Source organism: Myotis yumanensis, unplaced genomic scaffold (genome assembly GCF_028538775.1).
Source record: "Myotis yumanensis isolate MYYU_CA2020_CCGP unplaced genomic scaffold, mMyoYum1.0.hap1 SCAF_2, whole genome shotgun sequence".
Lineage (NCBI taxonomy): Eukaryota > Metazoa > Chordata > Mammalia > Chiroptera > Vespertilionidae > Myotis > Myotis yumanensis.
In genome coordinates this window covers 21,277,658-21,300,457 of record NW_027223753.1, presented here as the reverse complement: position 1 = coordinate 21,300,457, position 22,800 = coordinate 21,277,658, and the positions used below count along the sequence as shown (strand labels likewise).

The 22,800-nt window shown below is 53.2% G+C and overlaps 2 protein-coding genes and 1 pseudogene across 7 annotated transcripts in view; 2 read left to right on the top strand and 1 right to left on the bottom strand.

The window, feature by feature from the left end:
- PHC2 (polyhomeotic homolog 2) overlaps positions 1-3,000 on the top strand; it is a 48,911-nt gene extending 45,911 nt beyond the window's left edge. For all 6 annotated transcript variants that reach the window (XM_070404681.1, XM_070404680.1, XM_070404679.1 and 3 more), the window contains one exon: positions 1,585-3,000. In XM_070404681.1, the coding sequence (XP_070260782.1) occupies positions 1,585-1,739 (155 nt within the window). In that variant the 3' untranslated portion in view covers positions 1,740-3,000. The remainder of the gene's footprint in view (positions 1-1,584) is intronic.
- A 2,920-nt stretch (positions 3,001-5,920) lies between these two features.
- On the bottom strand, positions 5,921-7,028 carry LOC139003151 (small ubiquitin-related modifier 2 pseudogene; annotated as a pseudogene).
- Positions 7,029-7,684: 656 nt separating this feature from the next.
- A3GALT2 (alpha 1,3-galactosyltransferase 2) lies at positions 7,685-21,007 on the top strand. Its single transcript, XM_070403222.1, has 5 exons — positions 7,685-7,707; positions 13,079-13,162; positions 13,364-13,453; positions 13,736-13,873; positions 17,949-21,007. The coding sequence occupies exons 1-5, from the start codon at positions 7,685-7,687 to the stop codon at positions 18,634-18,636; spliced, it is 1,023 nt and encodes a 340-aa protein (XP_070259323.1). The 3' UTR covers positions 18,637-21,007.
- The last annotated feature ends 1,793 nt before the right edge of the window (positions 21,008-22,800 follow it).

The window sequence follows — 22,800 nt, the reverse complement described above, 5'->3', positions numbered from 1 at the left end:
TGTATCTTGTCGGGGGCTCACTTCATAAGACAAAAACCATACTCACGCAAGTCTTCAAGATGAACTCTCTCTACACTGGGCTTCTTCTGAAGCTGAGGGACAGTGAATGGTCATAGAAGCCCTGCTGTTGGCTGGAGAGGATCTGTGAGGCACTCCCATAACATCCTTCAAGAGTTTTTTTATTGAATTGTGCTCGAGGCAGCATCTTAGATCTTTCTGAGGTCTTAAAAGATTTAAGGCACAGCCTCAGTTTCATCTGTAGACCATCTTTTCTTGACCTCCGTGCCTCGTATTTGATCTTTGCCTAGAAACCATTTCTTAATTTTAGCATCATCTGCCATATAGAGAGGCTAGAGATGTTCAAAACCAGCAAATCCTGGCTCCTTTATGTTTTAACAGTTTTCCTTTACCTTATCTCTCTCCCCTCCCTTTGTTTTAAGCAGCAATAAGCCAGGCAGCCTGGCTGGTGTAGCTCAGTGGTTTAGTGCCAACCAATTGGAGTCACAATTCAATTCCTGGTCAGGGCACATGCCCGGGTTGCAGGATTGATCCCCAGTGTGGGGCATGCAGGAGGCAACCAATCAACGATAGCAATAAAAATATATACATTTAAAAAAAAGAAGCCAGGCAACACCTTCAAAATTCTTTCTAAAAATGTTAGCTGACCGGCTCAGTTCATTGGGCACGTTAAACTTACCTGTGGCTGCACTTTCTAATTCATAGCAAGGATCCGTTTCTTCCAGTTTCCAGTAAGTTTGCTCACTTTCCTTTAAGCCTGCCAAGGAGTTTCTCAAAGGCCATCAGACGTTCAGTCTTGGAAAAGCGGCTTAGCCATTCACTAACACTCTCCTCTCAGTCCTCCCAGCTCCCACCCACTGGCGCTCCCAAGATCACACCACATTTTTAGGGGTTTGTTATGGCAGCAGCCCTCTGCTAAGTACCAAAATCTGCATTATTTTTATTGTGAAACAGGTTACCCCAAAACTTGGTGGCTTAAAAGAGTAATTATCGGAAGATTTCTGTGGGTCAGGAACATGGAGTGGCTTAGCTGGCAGTTCTGGACGGGGTCTCTTACAAGGTCTCGGTGAAGACATCAGCCAGAGCTGCAGGTGTCAGGTTTGGGGCCGGAGGATTCACGTCCCGGTGCCTCCTTCACATGGCATGGAGGGCTGGCTATGGGCAGGAGGCTCAGTTCCTCTCCATGTGGCCTCCAGAGGACTGCTTGAGTGTCCTTACAACATGGTAGCTAGCTTACTCTAAATTATCCAAAAGAGCAAGGTGGATTCCACTGTGCCCTTGTGATCTAGCCTCAGAAATCACATGCCATCACTCCTGCAACACCTCATTGGTCTCCCAGGCCAGCCAGTTCACTGAGGGAGGGCTCTGAACAACTCCATGGAGACTAAGGAGGTGATTCCTGGGGCCACCCTGGAATCCGGCTGCCTTAGGCAAGTCACTTAGCCTCTCAAGCTATAAAATAAGGACGTGATTGTGAGGACTAATTGAAATGTGTGTGCAGTGCAGGGACTGCCAGAGTGAATTTTGGGGGCTCTGATTGACAGTCTTTGGTGGTGTCCCTGTCAGGCTGCCAGGAGATAGCAGAGGAATTCCGTGCCCAAGAAATCGACGGGCAGGCCCTGCTGCTGCTCAAGGAGGACCATCTGATGAGTGCTATGAACATCAAACTGGGGCCCGCCCTGAAGATCTACGCTCGCATCAACATGCTCAAGGACTCGTAGGGCTGGCCGGGCAGCCACGGTTCTGGCCCAGGACGCCTCCACCCAGCTGAGCAGAGCCAGACAGACATTCCTGAGGGGCCCAGACATGGGGCCAGTCGGAGGGCAGGGGCTCTCCCTGTGGGGCATGGCTGGTGGGGAGGTGTTGGCACCTCCCAGTGGCTCTCAGGGGCCTTTCTTTCTGTGGGAGGGGCTGAGAGGTAGGTGGCGCAGAAGATGGGGCTTTATGCTTGTAAATACTGATAGCACTGGCTTCCTCCAAAGTCCCAACACTCTAGCCCCGCTCTCTTCCCCTCTTTGTCCCCCATTTTCCAGGGGGTATATGGTCAGGGCTCCCAACCTGAGTTGGGTTACTTCCAAGGGCAGCCGTCAGGCCTGGACAGAGGCCTTGAAAGCCCTTCCTGCCTTCCTCCACTTCCTTCTCCAGGCCTGGCTAACGCTCCCGACGCCAGCTTCTCCCCCTTCAGCTTGTTTCTGAAGCAGCCAGGTGTTTCCCCCTTCACCCTCTGCAGGTGGAGAGAGAGAAGCTGGGCCCAGTTTGCCATGCCTGCTGGCACAGACGCCTTAAACGCTGTGTGTGTGACTGTATGACTGTGTGGGAGCCTGGACTGACAGATAGGCCAAGAGCCACCCTCTGGCATCTCCAGGTGTTTTGTAGCAACCAGCCACTTAGTGCTTTGTCCTGGACTCCACTCGGCCTCAGGATGGGGAATAGAAACGAAGGGCGGCCCCAGTGCAGAGAGGCAAGATCAGAACGCGAGTTAGATGCTCCTCTCCAGACTGGCCATGAAGCCTCTAAAGTCCCTTCCCCACACTGTGAAGTCCCCCCGACTGCCCTGCTGTCACAAACATTCAAGAAGCTGCCGGCTTCAGTGCTGGTGGGCGGGCTAGGTCAGGCTGAGCCTCCTGCCCGCTGCCCGGGGATCCCAGTGGTGAGGCCCAGACCACCTCTGAGGGAGAGAAGAGCTGGAGTGACCACTGATGTGGAGAAGGCAGCCTCTGGCCTCCCGCTCCCACACTTGGCCTTGCGAACCTGCTCACAGCAATCAGCTGCCTGCGGAGGAGGCAGGGCAGGAGGGGCGAGGTCTGCCTCCCCCGTGCCCTGTCCTCGGCAGCTCCCAGGGGACAGGGGGCCTCTCCCCGGAAGAGGTGGCTGCCTTCCTCAGCTTGTTCTGTTCCCCACTCACACCCCTGGCAGGGTTGGAAATGAAGGACTTTTTTAACCATTTGTTTTTGTTTTTTAAAAATAAATCTGTAAAATCTGTTTCTATGCCTTTCTTTCCTGGGGATGCCTGTCCCTACAGATATAGGTCTTGAGTGGTGCCAGTTTACCCCCAGGAGCGGGGTGGATCCCTGGTTGGGATAGCATCTCCTCCGCACTTCACTGGGCTGGGCCACTGAGGGCACCCTCAGCACCAGTCCTCACAGGGGTGGCAGATTCCCCGTCTCCTCACATGGTGTCCCTTGAAGTGGAGGGTCCAGAGCCCCTTCAGCTCTGAGCCCCGTCCCCACCATTCCCATTGGGGAGACAAGTCCCCAGTGGAGGTATCTGGGACACCTGAGGCAGAACCCTGACTCCCATCCTCTAGCAGACACCTTTAGTGGTCGCTGCTCAGTGTCCAGAAGAGCCTTGGAATGGCTCTGGTTCACTCAGTGTGTTCTGAGCATTGTTTGGATGCTGGAATAGCAAATTATTAGAAAGCCATCGTCCCCCAGGAAGTAACACCTAAGCCTCGAATAAAAGAGAAAGCTCATTTCAGGCCCAGGCAGCTCACCCAAAGGCAGGAGCATGAAGGTGGGAGTGCAGACCAGCAGGATGTGAGGGGGTGGTGGGATGGGCTATGTTGACCTGTGCCTCTGTGAGCCAGGCCTTGTGCTGGCAACGAGGCCTTGGTGGGGAGCAGGACACTGCTGTGCCTGCTGGCACGGAGCTTACATCTCGCTGCACCTATCTCAGGGGAAGGGAGGAGGGCAACTGGCTGCTCCTGACCTTCTCTAGGTTTTTTTCTTCAGTGTTTCCACTTGTTTAAAACATAGGATTTAGGCCGGGGGCCAACCTACTGAATCAGAGAATCTAAGGGTGGGGCCCTGGAAGGTCAAGCCCACACAGAGCCAATACCCTCATCTTGATAGCACCTCTCTGGAAAGCCTGTTAAAATGTACTACTCCTGCCCTGGCTGGTAGCTCAGTTGGTTAGAGCATCGTCCTGATACTGATACACTAATGCAGCAGTTCTCAACCTGTGGGTCGCAACCCCTTTGGCGGTCAAACGACCCTTTCACAGGAGTCGCCTAAGACCATTCTGCATATCAGATATGTACATTACGATTCATAACAGCAACATTACAGTTATGAAGTAGCAACGAAAATAATTTTATGTTTGGGTCACAACATGAGGAACTGTATTTAAAGGGCCAGAAGGTTGAGAACCACTGCTCTAATGGGTTCCATCCCCAGTCAGGGCACCTACAAGCAGCAACCAATGAATGCAAAAATAAATGGGACAACAAATCGATGTTTCTCTCGCTCTCTAAAACCAATTTTTAAAATATATGTACTGTCCTAGCCGGTTTGGCTCAGTGGATAGAGTGCTGGCCTGTGGACTGAAGAGTCCCAGGTTCCAGTCCAGTCAAGGGCACAATCCTGGGTTGCGGGCTCGATCCCCAGTAGGGGGCGTGCAGGAGGCAGCTGATCCATGATTCTCTCTCATCAGTGATGTTTCTCTCTCTCCCTCTCCCTTCCTCTCTGAAATCTATAAAAATATATTTAAAAAAATAATAAAAATAAAATAAATGTACTACCCAGAAGAGGAGGAAAAACAGATTACAGGCTTACCTTGCATTTTTGCGCTTTATTGCAGTTCACAAATACTGCATTTTTTTTTCCAACAAATTAAAGGATTCTGGCAACCTTGCCTCGAGCAAGCACTTTCCAACAGCATCTGGTCTCTGAGTCTCTGTGTCTGCTGCTGGGAAGATGCTGGGAAGACTGTTGGAATGAGATTAGCACATGAACTGATTGACAGCAGCAGCAGGGGTTGAGAGGATCTGAGATTTCCAGTTTTAAGTTCTGTGGTAAAATGCTGCCAACAGCATCACATGCTACAGAGAAATTGTTTGTGAAGGGAAGAGTCAACTAGGGCAAACTTCATTGTCTTATTTTAAGAAATTCCCCAGTCACCCCAACCTTCAGCAACCACCACCCCGATCAGTCAGCAATCATCAACATCGAGGCAAGACCCTCCACCAGCAACAAGATTACAGCTTGCTGAAGGCTCAGATGATGGCTAGCATTTTTAGCAATAAAGTCTTTGTAAACTAAGTTATGTGCATTATTTTAGACATAACGCTATTATTACTTAAAAGGCTACCGTAGCCTGGCTGGTGTGGCTCAGTGGGTGAGCTTCGACTCATGAAGCAGAAGGACATGGATTGATTCCGGGTCAGAACACATGCTGGGGTTTCAGGCTCCATCCCCAGTAGGGGGCGTGCAGGAGTCAGCCAATCAATGATTCCCTCTCATCACTGATGTTTCTATCTTTCCCTCTCCCTTTCTCTCTGAAATCAATAAAGAATATAATTTTAAAACAATAAATGCTACAGTATAGTGTAAACATGGCTTTTCTACGTACTAGGAAACCAAAAACTTCCCATGGCTCAGTTTATTTCAACATTCGCTTTATTGTGGTGGTCTGGCACCGAATCGACAGTTGATAGCCCAGAGGGTGGAGCCAGGACTGGAAAGTCTGAGTCTGGTTGTTCCAGGAGATAGGGAATGGCTCGCAGGACCAGGGGCCAGCATAGCCCCTGAGCTGAGGGGGAAGATGGGGGGGGGGGGGCATAAAGGACCTTGGGGAGGGCACCTAGTGGAGAGGGCACCCGGGTCGCCCACTGCCCTGCCCCTCCCGCTGCAGGAAGTGGGCAGGTACGCTGTGGCCTGGGTGGCTCTGGGCACGTCTGCACTCTGGACCTCGACATTCCCCTCCTGGCAGATAGTGAAAGCCAGGCCACACCTGAGTTTGTTTTGGTGTGCATGGTGGAGAAGGAAACCTAAATTCCCAAGAGGGCATGGTGAATTTGAGGGAGCTGACTTAGGTAAATAAGGGCACTGTTTCCTGTTTTTTTGTTTTTTGTGTGTTTTCTTTTTAAACAAGTTTATTTAAACAACAAGACACTTAAGGGAAAACTAGGATTCATTTTTTTAGAGTAATTTATCCCTCCTTAAAAACAGATTGCCCTACATGTAACAGCTATGTACAAAAAAGTTACAAAATTGTCCTTGGTTTTACAATGATAAATGAAAAACATTAAAATTCTTCAATCCAACAAGGTAGGCACGAATTTTTATGTTGTTCTTTTTTGTTAAACAGTGGGAGTAAAATAACTTACCGGAATATAAAGATAAGAGCTGGATGAGCAGGCCACTCATGGAGAAAGGGGGTGTTTTCACAGATCCAATATTTTCCCCATCCCATCTCCGTTTGATGTAGATCAAAACATAACCATTGGCCATTTAGTTTAAAAAAAATGCAAATGCTGGTGCACATACATCAGTTACTTTATGTGCAATAAAGGAATGGGGGAGGGGGAAATGAAAGAATAGAGAAAACTATCCTGTGGCAGTCAGATGTGTTGAAACCAAATTGCAGTTTTCTAATTGAGAATGTCTTCTTGGTCTGGAGGAAGAGTTCTGGAGTAAATAGCAGGTTCCCTTTTTAGCAGACACCTGTCTGCTGCTGGAACACATCAACTGTATCTTCCTCCTCCATTTCCAACTGTGCAGGTGTGTCTGTTTCATTGATTGGCTGGCTGTCCGTCAAATCGGAATCTGATCTGCCTCATTGACAAACCCTGTCATTCACAATAGGCTTTCCTTAGTTTACTAAGCGGTGTGTGCCTCTTAATCTTAAACTGCACCCCAGAACCACCCTGCCCCACCACCATCAAATTCGTATGATCGTGTTCTCAGTCTTGACTCCTTCCTTGGGCTTTGTGTCGACCATGGCGAGCACCGGAGTCTCCAGCTGCCGCTTCACAAGAGGACCCAGGCCTGCCCGGAAGGAGCAGGTGAGCAGTACCGGGAGCGGCCTGAGCACTGCTGCTTTGCTTTGGGTGGAAGGCCCCACCCCATCGCCGTTTGAAGGGTGCAGCCTTCACTATATTTTTGTTCCTGTTTACACTTTACACAAAATTTTTCCAACCTTTGATTATGGTCCAGAGTTTAAAAAGTGTTTCCAACATTCATGTACATACTTAAATGTATATAATGGAAACAAAACTTTCACAAAACAACACCTACCTTTATGTACCATGCATTCTGGTGTTTTCTTTTCCATTCTCTTCCTGGTCACACTTTTTAAGTCTTGGTCAGGATCCATGAAATCGATTTCATGGCTCTCGGATGGATCACAACCTGCATCTCAAAAAACGCTGCCCAGTGCAAACTCTTCAGAAATCCTGTATCCGCTCTCTCGAGTGGCTCTTCCACTGTCCTGGTGACTTACCCATTTGAGGAGGTGAAGGACTCCTGGGTAACCGGTCCAGGATCGCAATCCGCAATCGGGAGGCAAGTGCCCTGAGGCTCTGGCTGAAGCCTTTCTCTGATGAGACCAGAAGACACTGGAAAGGGCACTAGGAGCTTAGAGAGGAAAAGTGAGTCAGTACAAAGTAGTGCAGAGCCTCTGGCCAATCAGAGCTGGCCTTATTCAGGTCCACTCTTCTCCAGGTGATTGGCCCCAAGGGGGTTCCCAGCCCCCACCCCAGCCTGGGGCCAGCCTCCTGCAGCAGGTGCCACTCCTAAGTCCCACACCAGGCCAGGCGTTCATTCCTGCCTGCTCCTGTGGGTGTGGTTCCAGATGGCCTGTAACTGCTTTGTCCCAGGCACAGGGTCATTTGCTTCCCAGCTGAGCTGAGAGAGTTCTTGGAAGGCTGCCCCACCAGCTTCTCAACATGGCTCTCAAAGAGGGACTCAGGTGAGTGGGGACACCCCCAGCGTGGGGGGAGCTGGGGGGCGGGACAGCTGACCTGAGAGGAGTCTAGAACAGCCAAGGAGGCACCAAGACAGTACTGGGAGAAGGTGACTCTCAGAGGAAACACGGCCCACGGGGTAGATAGAAATGGCAGGGGACGATCTGGGAGATCTCGTAGCCTGTGAGGAGCTGGGTAAGTCCTCTTGCTTCCCTAACTCTGAGCCCCTTGGTGAGCCAGAGAAGGCAGGCCCGGGGGCTGCACCCCCACTGTAACAGAGGCCTCCACGTTCCCACGGCGCTGACTGTCCAGGATTGGAAGCTTCTACCTGCTTAAGAAGTAATGACTGATCCTTAACCCCTACAGGGAAGGTACAGGGAACAGGACATGGGGTGGGCTTGAGGGACCACCTTCTGCAGATAGAAGAGGGGTGAAGGGGGTCTTTTGAAAATATCTGAGAAGGGAATGTGGAGGAATAGGCCAGGCAGCGGCCAGATGGACTCAGGGCTCCCAGGCGGCAGGAACTGGCGGGTGCCTGCCGCAGGCCTGGGTCTCAGCACCCTCCCAGACCTGACGGTTTGCGCCCACCTGGGGCAGCTCTGCCTGGCTGCCCTGGTGGAGGCCCAGTGCCCCAGATAAGCATCGGGACAGCAGTGAGAGCAAAGGTCCCAGCCAGCCTCTTCCTGCCCGGCACCACAGAGGGTACCTCCTGTCGTGTACCTGGGCAGCCCTGCTTCTGGGAGCCGGAAAGGCCCTGGTGCAGCCAGCCTTCCAGGAGCTCAGCGTGGAGCTGGAGAGTGAGGAGGGAGAAAGGCTTTTTGTAGGAGAGACAGTGACTTGGGGCCGTGAGGAGCCTTGGGAGGAGCCAAGCCCATGGGAAATGGTAGTAGGGACTTTTGGAAGACAAGTGTCAGGGCTGGGCTGGGGCCAGGCCATAAAAAACCCCAAACGCCAGGCTCTGGCTTGGGAGTCAGACAGACCTACGTTCGAACCTCAGCTCCAGCACTCCTAGCTGTGTGAGCCTGAGCGAATGATTTCACCTTTCGGAGCCACAGTCCCCTTGTTTACAAGGTGGAGGTAATCACCGTATCTTCCTCAAGCGACTGTGGTCAGACTTCCGTGAGAGAGGGACATAGAACTGTCAGCACAGCATCTGCCTCAGTGAGCGTATGGGATCATTCAGAGAGTGCAGAGCTGACCCTAAAGAAAATGGTGTTTTGAGCAAAGGAGAAACCATCAGTTTAGGAAAGAGAATGAAGACCAGGAACCCACTGATTACCTCATTCATTTACTGAACAAATAACTATTAATACCGCCAACTCTGAGGCAGACTCTCGGATCCAAAGTCGAATAAAACAGGAAACTCGCCAAAACCGGTTTGGCTCAGTGGATAGAGCGTCGGCCTGCGGACTGAAGGGTCCCGGGTTCGATTCCGGTCAAGGGCATGTACCTGGGTTGCAGGCACATCCCCAGTGGGAGATGTGCAGGAGGCAGCTGATTGATGTTTCTCTCTCTTCGATGTTTCTGGCTCTCTATCCCTCTCCCTTCCTCTCTGTAAAAAATCAATAAAATATATTTTAAAAAAAAAACAAAAAAAAAACAAACAGGAAACTCGTGGCCTGGTGGGGCAGTCAGTCTAGTTCGGCAGGTGCTAGAGTAGAGGTTTGCACAGGAGGAACTCTTGGGAGGGCGGGTGTTGAGGGGAAGGTCAAGGAAGACGTCCCCAGGAGGAAGCTGGGTATTGAGGGATGATTGGGAGCTTGGTGGTGGTTGATGGGGAAAGAGCAATCTGGGTGAAGATACAGAGGTGGGAGGACCCAGAGCCAAAGCAAGTCTAGGAATCACAGGATGGAGACTGGGAGGCAGGTGAGTGGAGTTGCAGGAATCTATCTGATGAGAAACAATGAGGGGGAAGAATTCAGTGGGGTGGAGAAGAGGGAGCTTAGAGCTCTACGAGGGAGGCAAATGCAGTGGAACTTGGTGACTGAATGGCTATGAGGGGAGGGGTGGCAGGAAGGGTCCCACTTGGGTAACGGGGACCAGTCACGGAGAACGCAGAAGGAAGAAGAGATCAGGGAAATGCAAATGCAGCTTGGGAAGCCGAGTTGGAGGTGTCTGTGGGACACCCGGGGAGACGCCGCAGTCCAGGAGACACATGGTGCCTGAGTCCAGTGCTCAGTGAGAGCTGGGCTGGACTCGGTTTTCGGAGTCATTGGTAGAGAAAAGACAAGGGGTGAAAGAGGGCACACGCAGAATCCTAACTGGATTCCAAATGGCAAGAAGGGCAAGCCATGCAAAGGTGAACAAGAAGGCTGCGGGCCAGAGCACGTAGGGGCGCACAAGAGAGATCCCACGAGCCAGATGCATGGAGCTCTGCACACAGCCCCCAGGGGGCGGGTTTTGTTCTAAGAGCGTAAGAAGTCGTTGGAAGGTCTGGAAGAGGGGAGATGTGTTCTAATACGTTTGTGAAAGTTCATTCTGGAGAATGGATTGTTGGGGGGCAAGAGTAGGAGCAGGGAGGCTGAAAGGGGTGCTATGAGGTTAGCCTGGAGTGGAATGAGAGGAGGCAAAGGCCCGTGGATGGAGTGGGGTGTGTTTGTGGGAGAGTCCACAGGGCTTGTTGGTGACTGCATGTGGGGCATGACACATGGGAAGAATAAAGGGGGGCTCCTAGGTCTTCGGTTTGAGAAATGGGGTGTATATCATGATGCCATGTCCCAGGACGGAGGCAACCTGAGTGGGGAGCAGGTTTCTGAGGAAAATCGAATCCCTTCCTGGTCCTATAAGTTTGAGATGCTTGTGGGATATCCAAGTGGAGAGATCAGGAGGCACCAGTGCCCCAGGCGTCCTCTGTCACTGTCCCAGCGATGCCAGTTCAGTCCATCAGAGGCCCCGGCCATGATTCGGCCCCACCCCACTTCCAGGAGGGCAGTCTGATAGAGGCTGTGGTCTCTTAAGAAAACCATTTGGTCACTTTTGCACATTGTTGTCTCCTTTCGTGGATCTCCCTTCCCGCTCTATATCTTCTTTTCTTGGATCCCTTCTCACTGCTCGGGTGCTAGCTCAGAGGTCACCTCCTCCAGGAAGCTGCCCTGACTTCCCCCCTGTCAAGGCTTAGGTACCACTCTCCAAACTGCCCTCGTAGCATCTTATATGAATTACAGCCTTCGCTGCGCTGTGTTACATTAATCTGTTTGCTGCTGTCACCTGACCTTTTCCCTCTCCTCGGGGACTCACATATTCCTGACTCACTCCCTGAAGACAGGCCCTCTGAACCCTGACCTAACACAGTGCTTGATTCTGAGCGTGTGCCCATCAATGCAGGTGGAATGCATGAATGAACAGAAACAAGTGAACACCCTGATGCATGAGCTTATTCCATGCTGAAGATTATCTCCTCTGAACAGAATCCCAGAAGCTGAGGTTGTTGGATTAAAGGGGATGAAGACTGAAAGCGTCCATCCCCATAGCTAAGGAGCTTTCCACAAGAGCTGCAAGTGCGAGAGAGCCCATCTCACTGTGTTCTTGCAGCGTGGCTAAGTTTTCTTTATTTTAATTTTTAAAAATACGTATTTTTTTATTTCAGAGAGGAAAGGAGAGGGAGAAAGAGATAGAAACATCAATGATGAGAGAGAATCATTGATGGGCTGCCTCCTGCACACCCCACATTGGGGATTGAGCCCGCAACCCGGGCATGTGCCCTGACTGGGAATCGAACCATGATCTCCTGGTTCGCAGGTTGATGCTCCACCCGAGCCATGGCAGCAGGCTTCTTTCTTTTCTAAATGAGCCCATTTTATAGGCAAATTAGAACCACCTTGTCCTAATTTGTATGTCTTTGATTACGAGTGAGGGTGAACATTCTTCCATGTTTGACTACTAAATGCATTTCTTCTTTGAGGATTTACCTGGTCATGTGCTGTGGAAACTAGTAAGGCAGGTGGTGTTCTGTGAGATGTTTGGGGGCCGTGTGGGGAATGACGAAGCAGGGAGCTGCCGTGGGAATGCACCTGGTGGGGGGTGAGCTGGCAGGGTCACCGAGGGGCTGGAGGAACAGCAGGGGCAGAGGAGGTACACTAACACTATTATTCAGGAATAATAATAGTGGCTACAGCTTACTGAGCCACTAGTATGTGTGAGCCTTGTTCTCTTCACTTAGCATGTGATAACTCAGTAACCATGACAACCCTCCGAGGCAGGTATTCTTATCCCCAGTTTACAGATGAGGAGACTAAAGTGTGGACGTCCAAAGCCTTGCCCTTGCTCAGGCAGCTAAAACGCAGAGGAGCTGGGATTCGAACCACAAGGGTGTGGACCCAGTGTCTCTGCTTCTCACCATAGGGGTCCAGCCTCTCCAGAGACAGGGGCACACATCAGAGATGCAGGGAGCTGGACAAGACCCTCAGAAGGAGCTTATTAAGATTCTCAACTCTTGGTCCCCTTCCTGAAAAACAACCAGCCAGCGATAAATCCGAGTCCACCTCCTCTGAGCCGGGAACGGGGCTGCTGAGTTCTGCTGGAGGAACCAGCCCCGTGACTGGAGCCACGATAGATGCCTGGTCCCTGACCACAGCTGCCCTCCACGCAGCCCGGCGACTCTTCCCCAAGTCCCACATAGCTCTCACCTCCCAGCCACAGTCACAAACTTCCCTGCTTCCCCTCCCAGGCTCTCTCCCATCCAAGGTCAGTCCCAGCCCCTTCCCGGACTAAACACCCCACACCTAATGTTAGCATCCCCAAACCTGCCCGAGGCCGTGCCCGCCCCCCCCCCCTCCCCCCTCACAGCACTACTGGCAAAAGCAAAGGATATACATCTAAACGCTCATTAGAAGGGACCTGGTCAGATAGACTATGCTATTGCCCATCAATGGAAAGAAGGGTGAGGAAGCGATTCAAGTACTGAGATGGAATAACCTCAAAGACATTATGTCGGTGGAAAAGCAAGATGCAGAATTACCTATTGTGCTACCATCTGTGGGGAGAAAGAAAGAGGAGGAGATGAAAACCAGTCCAGGGTCAAAAAAGAAAAGAAAAAGAAAGGGGGAGGGGCGGGGCGGGGTGGAGAATCTGCTACCGTTCACCACGCTGCCTGCCTGGGCGCAGCCTCTTTCTGGAAAGACGCACAGGAAACTGGCGACACTGGCTGCCTCCACGCAGAGGAGCTGGGTGTCTGGGAACAGGAAGGACCTTGCACTGTGTATACTCGTGTATCTTTGAATACACCGTGTGAATATATTCGTATTATTAATAACAATAATAACATGAAACATTAAGTTGCACAAATAATTTCTCATATGTGTGTGCAGAGATCTGTGTGTAGATCAATATAAACACACCTGTAAATCGTGTGCTGCTGATGCCCCTCCCCATCCCCAGGGCCTGGAAGAGGACCTTCTGGTGGCTGATCCTGCTGGCAGTCAGCTTCTCAGGGCTGCTCCTGTATGGGCTCCCGGCCATCAGGTACAGCCTCCTCTCCCCAGCGCTCTGGGCGGGCCCTCCGGGACAGGACTCAAGTGGGTCTTTCCAAGCATCCCCTGAGGGCTGGCGGGGGTGACCATCCCAGCCCACTCGTGTCCTGTGGCCCTCCCTCCCTGTAAGGAGCAGAGCGACAGGGCTGCTGAGCCGGCTGGCGTGCCCCTCATTGCTGCCCCCGCCCAACAGGCACCTGGAAACCTTCATCCCCATGGGCACCTGCCCTTTGACCAGAATGCCCCTGCTGAGAGACAACTTCACAGGTCTCCTGCATCTCTGGTAAGGAGACACAGTCCCTCCCGCTCTGAGATTTCCCATGGTGCCCTGCAGTATGTGCCCCAGCATCCCTGCCCTCCAACCCCCTACCCTGGCAGAGCCAGGCTCTCCACCCCAGGGCCCAGCGGGTTGCACATCTCTGGATCTTCCGTTTGTGTTGGTTCTGGGCCAGGGACTGGGTGTGCTCCACCTGGGGGTCCCTAGGGCCCAGCATGGGGAGATGGCAGTGAGCATCACCAAGTGGGTGGACAAATGGACCCCATCTCCCATCCCTGCTCTGGCCAGGGCCCGGCCTGAAGTCCTGACCTGTACCTCCTGGGGGGCCCCCATTGTTTGGGATGGCACTTTCGATCCAGATGTGGCCCAGCAAGAGGCTATACAGCAGAACCTCACCATTGGGCTGACTGTCTTTGCTGTAGGCAGGTAAGGCCTGGGGAGGGGATCAGGGCTGTCAATCAGGGAGGGGGGGGGGTGCATGTGATATGGGTAGTGGGGCTCCCTGTTCCCTGTGTCAGAGGATCCCAAGGTGATGCAGAAGGCAAAGACAGCACCCCTATTCCATTCATCCCCTTCTGTCCTTCCCGGACACTAACACTGTGCAGCCCACCCAGCACAGGCAGCCAGGGCTCAACGCCATGTCCTGTGAAGCACCTGCCAGGGGGCTGGTTGTCCATTTGGAGGCACTGGGTTTGTGGTGAGAAAATGATGACGTGGGAATGGTGAGACGAGGGGAGAGCAGTTGGGTGGACAGAGGAAATGGCGGGGCTGCAGTAAGTGCCCACTGGAGGTCAGTGGGCAGATGCAGGCACGCGATAAGGGGAGGGCGGAGGCTTGCCTGATGGAGGGAAAGGGGCTGGCGAGCTGAGGGTTTCTGCAAGGGAGTGAATCTTGAGCCGGGTAGAGAGGGAAGTGAAGAGAGGAGCGGGATGCTGAGAAAGGGGTTCAAACCTGAGCATCAGTGGGGTAGGACTGCTGGGGGAGGGGGATCACAGAAAGTGGGCCAGAAGGATGGGGGGATCACAGAGTAGGACAGACTGATGATGACCAGGCCAAGGGAATAGACATGGGGATAGGTGACTGAGGAGGGTAGAGGACAGAATCACTGTAGGAGAGGAGTCTGAGGTATGGAGGAGCCGAGTGGGAGGTGGAGAAGAAATCCCAGGGGCACTGACACCCCCATTATGGATGGCAGCTGTCCAAGCTGGGTGCCCACTCTCCAGATGCAAAGGGGACAACTGGATGTAACCCTAAGCAGGTACCCGGAGGTAGAGTTCAGGGCAGTTAAAGGAAGCATTTGTAATAATGAAACAGACTGCTTTGGGAAGGCAGTGAGAGTTTGGCATCCAGGAAGAGAATGTGGGGAAGGAATGCTATTATCAAATACCCCAGAACTCCGAACTCCACAATCCAGAAGGGAGAGAAAGCCGAGACGGTGCCTGGGAGTTAGGGGGAAATCAGGACCAAGGGCTGACCCATCAGCCAGGTGGGCAGAACTTGTGCTCCCACTTCTATTCCGGATACTGAGTAGGGTGTTCTTGCACCAGCCGTAGGGGGCAGAATCTTGGGGTCCAGAAATTCCAGGACCTTGAGGTCCTGAATTCCAAGGTTTTGTGAGTCTAACACCCTGGGAGGGTGAGGTTCCCTTCCAGTTCCTCACAGACCTACCAGGAATAGAGCAAGTGCAGGTAAAAGCTCTGGCCTGAATGCCAAGCTGGGTTCCGATCAAAGCTCTGTAACTTATCACCTGTGTGTATGCTTGCATCAGGCACGAAAGCTCTTTGTGGCTCAGTTTCCTCACCTGAAAAATAGAGATAATAATAAATGGTGAGGATTAAATGCTTGACTTAGAACACTGTCTGCCACATGATAAATGTTCAAACATTAGGCATTATTACTATTATTTCAGAACCCTGGGGTCCCAAAATCTTTTAATACAGTCTCTAATATTACAAATGTTCTGATAAGATATTACCACAAACTCAGGGAGTTAAGACAACAATTATTTATCACTAGAGGCCCAGTGCACAAAATTCGTGCACTGGTGGTGGTGGTGGAGGGGAGTCCCTCAGCCCAGCCTGCACGCTCTTGCAGTCCGGGAGCCCTTGGGGGATATCTGACTGATGGCTAAGCCGGCAGTCAGACAGCCTTAGTGCTGCTGCAGAGGCCGGAGAGGCTCCCACCACTGCCGCTGCACTGGCCAGCAGTGAACCTGGCTTCTGGCTGAGCGGCACTCCCCGTGTGGGAGTGCACTGACCACCAGAGGGCAGCTCCTGCATTGAGCGTCTGCCCCCTGGTGGTCAGGGCACATCAAAGCGACCAGTCAATTTGCATATTAGCCTTTTATTACATAGGACTAGAGGCCCGGTGCACAAAAATTTGTGCACTCGGGGCGGGTGGGGGGGGGGGGGGTTCCCCAGCCCGGCCTGTGCCCTCTCGAAGTCTGGAACCCCTCGGGAGATAACGACCTGCTGGCTTAGGCCTGCTCCCGGGTGGCAGAGGGCAGGCCCAATTCCTAAGTGCAGCCCCTGGTCAGGCTCAGAGCAGGGCTGATTGGGGAGTTGGGGCGCCACCCCATCATGCACAGAGCAGGGCGGATCGGGAGGTTGCAATGCCACCCTCAGTCACGCTCAGGGTAGGGCCAATTGGGGGGTTGGGGCACCGCCCCCTGTCACACTCAAGGCAGGGTCGATGGGGAGGTTGCGGCGCCACTCCCTGTCACGCACAGAGCAGGGCCCATCAGGGGGTTGGGGTGCTGCCCCCTGTCACGCACAGAGCAGGGCCCATCAGGGGTGTTGGGGCTCTGTACCCTGTCACGCACAGAGCAGGGCTGATCAGGGGGTTGAGGAGCTCCCCGCTGTCACTCACAGAGTAGGGCCAATAGGGGAGTTGGGGCACCACCCCCTGTCACACACAGAGCAGGGCGGATCAGGGGGTTGGGGCGCTGCACCCTGTCACACTCAGGGCAGGGCCAATGGGGAGGTTATGGCTCTACCCTGTCACACACAGAGCAAGGCCCGTGGAGGGGGGTTGGGGCGCCACCCTCTATCACCCACAGAGCAGGGCCAATCAGGGGGTTGGGGCGCCACCACTGTCACACTCGGGGCAGGGCCAATGGAGAGGTTATGGCTCTACCCTGTCACACACAGAGCAGGGCCCGTGGGGGGGCGGGGGGGGTTGGGGCGCCGCACCCTGTCACACACAGAGCAGGGCGGATCAGGGGGTTGGTGCGCTGCACCCTGTCAAACACAGAGCTGCAGGGCAATCAGGGGATTGGGGAGCTCCCCCCTATCAGGCACAGAGCAGGGCAGATAGGGAGGTTGTGGCCCCGCCCCCTGTCACACACAGAGCCACAGGGCGATCAGGGGTTTTGGGCGCTGCCCCCTGTCACGTTGATCCCGGTGCCGGGAGGCCTCGCTGCTCCGCTGATCCCGGTGCCAGGAGGCATATTACCCTTTTACTATATAGAATAGAGACCTGGTGCACGGGTGGGAGCCGGCTGGTTTGCCCTGAAGGGTGTCCTGGATCAGGGTGAGGGTCCCCACTGGGGTGCCTGGCCAGTCTGGGTGAGGGGCTGAGGGCTATTTTCTGGAAGCGAGTGACTGAAGCTTCCAACCGCTCCTTGTTTTCTTTTTTTCTTTTTTTTTATTCTGGGCCAGCTTTAGCTCTGAGGCCTCGCTGCTAAAGCCTGGCTAACTGAAAGCCGGTTTCTGGGCTTTTGTTTAGCTTCTTATTTGCAACATAGTACATAGTTGCTTAGAGTTGCAACTGAGAGGCCGGAAAGTGAGGCGGGGAACGTTGGAGTCCGCAGTCACTGAAGCAAGCGAGCCTCATGTTCGCTTCCAGCTGCCTGGCTGCCAGCCGCCATCTTGGCTGACAGTTAATTTGCATATACTCACTGATTAGCCAATGGGAAGGGTAGCGGTCGTACGCCAATTACCATGTTTCTCTTTTATTAGTGTAGATAGGATTCTAGCTCCTGATTTTGTGGGCCAGGAACTCCAACAGGGCTCCACAGGAAGTGTTCCATTGCCCCCCAGTGTCTGGGTCTCTCCTGGGATAGCCCACTGCTAAAGACTGGTGGGGCACCTCTCCACACTGCCTCTCTGCACGGCTGGTTTGGGCTTCCTCACATCAATGCAACATCCAAATGTGGAGCTTATTAAAGAAAGGCCCAGAGCTCTAAAGAGACAAAGGCTAACACGGTCAGTCCTTTGAAGGCCAGCGCAGCACCACTTGCTTGGCACCGCGGTCAGGGACAGCCCGTGTTCAAGGGAAGGAAGATAGGGCCCCTCGGGGCACGAGTGGCAAACAATCCGCAATCACCTTGAATGGCTTGCAGGATCAGGAGCTCCAGGGACTGAGGTTGCAAGTTAACAAGGACCTGAATGCGCAGGAGCAGGAAAGCTGGAGTGGAGGGGAGGGGAGAGGACAGCGGGCGGGCCAGGGGATAAGGAGGAGGGTCAAGGCCATGCAGGTACCCCACCCCCACCCCTTGCAGGTACCTGGAGAAGTACCTGGCGCGCTTTCTGGAGACGGCCGAGCAGTACTACATGGTGGGCCAGCGCGTGGTCTACTACGTGTTCACGGAGCGCCCGGCCGCCGTGCCCCGCCTGCCGCTGGGCCCGGGCCGCAGGCTGCGCGTGGAGCGCGTGCTGCGCGAGCGGCGCTGGCAGGACGTGTCCATGGAGCGCATGCGAACGCTGCACGCGGCGCTGGGCGGCCGGCTGGGCCGCGAGGCGCACTTCGTGTTCTGCATGGACGTGGACCAGTACTTCAGCGGCGCCTTCGGGCCCGAGACGCTGGCCGACTCGGTGGCGCAGCTGCACGCCTGGCGCTACCACTGGCCGCGGAGGCTGCTGCCCTACGAGAGCGACCCGCGCTCGGCCGCCGCGCTGGCGCCGGGCGAGGGCGACTTCTACTACCACGCGGCGCTGTTCGGGGGCAGCGTGGCGGCGCTGCGCCGGCTGACGGCGCACTGCGCGCGGGGCCAGCGGCAGGACCGCGCGCGCGGCCTGGAGGCGCGCTGGCACGACGAGAGCCACCTCAACAAGTTCTTCTGGCTGCACAAGCCCGCCAAGGTGCTGTCGCCCGAGTTCTGCTGGTGCCCGGAGATAGGCCGGCGCGCCGAGATCCGCCGCCCGCGCCTGCTCTGGGCGCCCAAGGAGTACCCCCTGGTGCGCGACTAGGCGCCGGGCCGGGCCTTGCGCGCCCCCGCGGACACCTGGGCCCCGGGACGATGCGCAGTGAGCGGAACCGCAAGGAGAGACCCTGAAGCCATCGGGTCCCTCCTGGAAGCAGCACGGGGCTCTGGAGGACGGGGAGAGGTGGGCTGAACGCAGCCCTGCCACCCCCTGCAGGTGCCCAGACAGGAGGTGGGGGCGCCCTGCCTTCGAGAGTGTTTTGCGTGTTGTGGTTGGACCTGCCCACGTGGTTCTTCAGCGAAGGCCCTCAGGAGCTGAAGGGAATGACTCAGGTCCTGGAAGCCACACCGCACACCTGGAGCCACACAGCAAGGTCTCAGGTAGAGAGAGGCGGGCCCGGGGTCCCGTTTATTGGGATCGAGAGTGGGGTCCTAGGGTTTCATGGACTCACTCTGTTGGTGAATTCAACCTACAAGAGCGGGGATGCAAAGCTCTGGAAGAGAAAAAGCAAGGGGCCCCAGGGATTAGTTGTTGAAATCAACCAAGATCTCTCAGCACAGGAGCCTCCGTGGGGGATGCAGCGGTTCTTTGCTCCTGTGGCTGGCCCTGGGGTGTTGGAGACTGCTGCTCTCTTGGACGTGCCTGCCTTGGCAATCAACGCTTAAAGTGGGCACTTGCATTACAAAAGGCAGAAAGAAAAAGAAAACAAAACTCAGGAAGGGAGCTTCTCACTTGCAAGCCGGAGGCAGAGACCTTTCACCTCTGACCTTAGTGAATTTAGTCTATGCCACCTGAAGAGATGTTTTAGCCCCTCCCCACCCCCCTACCGCCGGTTTTTTTTAAATGAGACTGGATGCCAGTGGCATCCAGCTCCTTGGCTTTGACCTTTCACCTCCCTGGCCCTCAAGCATAGTTTGTACATATTTAAGTAATACTATTGTAAATGAAAAAGGGGCTGTGGCATAACCTAACAAGTTCAGGGGGCCATAGGCAGGCCTGAGAAGCTCAGCGGCCACACAGGACGGTCTGATCCTACATCCCTCACTGGGCAGGCCATGGAGGTAGTCCCGTCCCAGGACTACAGCTCCTAGCAAAGGTCAGCCTTTATCTCACGTGAGTCCTGTCCACTGTTCTTACGCATCCAGGGTAACAGACCTTGGAAATGGCGCAGTAATCACCTTTCTAGACCCTTGAGGACACAACACAGGCACCAGAGCACAAGATCCCCAGAACCCCTCATGGTTACCTGGTCCCCCGATACCATCTCTATGTGCTGTGTTCATGACTGGTTGTCCTGTCCTGTCTCTATTTTGCTTTTTATCCAGTCCTTAGAGATTTGCCCGCTTTGCTTTCTCCCACCTCCCTAAATCTGCCACCAATGATTTGATGTATCCTCCTTGTTTTTTTTTTTTTCTCCTTTAATTCTAAATGCATCCAAGGAACTGCAAAACTGCCTTTTTCCAGAGCATTTTCTCAGTCTTTGAGATTTTGTTTCCAGGCAAAATTTGGCTCAAACTCTTTCTTAAAATTTTTTATAGGAATTCATTTTTTTTCTAATTTTTTTTATTTTTTTATTTCAGAGAGGAGGGGAGAGGAAAAGAGAGATGAAACATTAATGAGAATCATTGATTGGCTGCCACCTGCAGGCCCCACTCTGGGGATCAAGCCTGTAACCTGGGCATGTGCCCCATTTGGGAATCGAACCGTGGCCTCCTGGTTCATAGGCTGACGCTCAACCACTGCCACAATGGCCGGGCCATTTATTTATTTATTTACTTGTTTATTTATTTATTTTTTAATCCTCACCCGAGGATATTTTCCATTGATTTTTAGAGAGAGTGGAAGGGATGGGGAGAGACAGAGAGAAACATCGATATGAGAGAAACACATCGACTGGTTGCCTCCCGAATGCAACGGGACAGGGAATCGAGCCTGCAACTGAGGTACATGCCCTTGACCAGAATCAAACCCGGGACCCTTCAGTCCATGGGCAGATGCTCTATCTACTGAGCCAAATAGGCTAGGGCAACTCTTTTTTTTAATGTGTTTATTGGGATGGTTTTTAAGAAGTTTATTGATTTTTAGAGAGGGAGGAAGGGGGAGAGAGAGAAACATTGATGGCACAATATTGATCAGCTGCCTGCCTCCTCCACACCCTCTACCAGGGATGGAGCCTGCAACTTGGGCATGTGCCCTGACAAGGAATCAAACCAGCAACATCCTGGTGCACAGCAACCTCCTGGGAGAACGCCCAACCAACTGAGCCATACTAGCCAGGGCTCAAATAAGCTTTTATAATACTTTTCTGTATGTTGGGAGTTCTCTGGTTGGTATCATAATAAAATGAGTTATTCCAAAAGTGTCTTTATGGCATTTTTCCTGGAGAGTCAATGTTTACAAAAATGACATTTCCTTGTTCTGGGGCTCATAGGTCTGTTTGGTCACAGTGTCTAGGAGAGATGTTTCCTAATCCATGGCTGCTGTCCAGACTCTGCATCCTCAGCCGGGGAAAACGCAGGCTCCGAATAGGAGCATGAAGCCATCAGGTCCTCCAGGAAAGGTGGTCCCAGAGCCAAGGCAACAGGAAAGGTAACCACCGGAAGCCCCTGAGCTTTTGTCTGACAGTTGGCAACACTGAGGCCTGAGAGGGTGGGATTTCACTCCAGGTCTCCTGAATCCTTTAGGCAGTGTTCGCATAGACTTGGAGTTTTAACAGCCTCCACTGCTCCGAGGTAGGATAGCAATGCCGGCTGTAAGCCAATCCTGATGGTGTTTATAACCTAGTAATTTGTATAAGCAAGTTCCAGTTATTGATGATGTGGAATAAAAGATTCCTCCCCTCTCAAGAGCAGTTCAAACTTCCCTGGTGCCTCTTACCTAAAGAAGGTAAGCGAAATCCTGAAGGCCTTTTGGCCACTGGATTAGAAATGAGAACAGGCCAGGTGTACTGGAGAACAGGTTAGACTGTGATCTGGAACCTCCCTTCCTCTGGGACCACGATCCCCATCTCACCCTAGAACATGCACCCAGGGTCACACACAGGACCCTGAGGCCCTAGAGACCTCAGCCTGAGCAGGTAAGACCTGGATGGGAATCGGAGGTTCATGCTCATGTGTGTGACAAGGGACAAGTTCCTTACCTTTGCCCCGTCTCAGTTTTCTCACGTGTAAAGTGGGGGTGCCAGCCGCCCTCTCTGCAGGGGTTGTGATGCTCCAGAAAACAGAACTTGCCATCTCCCTCTCCTTGCCTGCCCCCTCTCCAACAGGTTCATAGTGCAACTACTTCAGCAAACAGTCCTTTTCTCTTTAAAAGAGAAAGCGATGGCACACTCAAGGGTTTCTAGGTGCTGGGCGCGGGCAGCACACCAAGGTAGACTGGGGTGTGCTGGTGAATGTGTAGCAGCCGGCTCTTGGAGGAAAAAGAAAGCCCAGTCTGTCGGGATTTGCACCACCAAGGATACCCTGCCAGGGCTGGTTTCCAAGCTCCCTCTGAATGCAGAGTGGAAAAGAGGTGTGCGCGGCCCACTCCCATGAGCCAGGGCAGCAGGTCCTCGAATGATGTTTTGTTCAACATCTCTTCCTTACAGCGTTGATGAGACACAGTAGGAACTTAACTATTGCTTATATCAGTCTGTGCTAAAATTGGTCTCGATATATGTTGTTTCCCTTAAAGTCAAAGAACCTATCATGACATCACGGGAGGACTTGGCTGTACACACCACTGGCACAGGAATCAAGTCACTGAGGCAGGTGGCCACCCCTGGCCAATCAGCTGTAGCTGGGATAGGGTCATGTGACCAAATATGGCCAGAGCCCATCCTTTCACTGCATAGCAGGCTGTAGGAAGTCAATTTCAGAGAAAAAGATGAGTCCATTTCCCCTTCTGATGATAACACACTCTGGCTTCCTCCTGGGGAGGTGCTGCAGGTGCAGGTTCACCCTCTGCTGGGGCTTAGAGCATGAGCTCTTGGCCTGAGCCCACCAAGTATAAACATTCCGGTCATGTGACTGGTTCAGGGACAGCACTTCACCCAGTTCAAACCAGGGAGAGACAGGCTTGACTGCTGGGAACCTGAGGCTGTGAGTTTGGAGCTGTGCACTCCACAGGAGTCCAAGGGTGAAGCTGACTGGGAACAAAGCCAAGTGGAGAGACACTTCACTGAGCCCTGAAGCTGAGCTGACCCTGCCGATGTCCATGTTGTTATGTCAG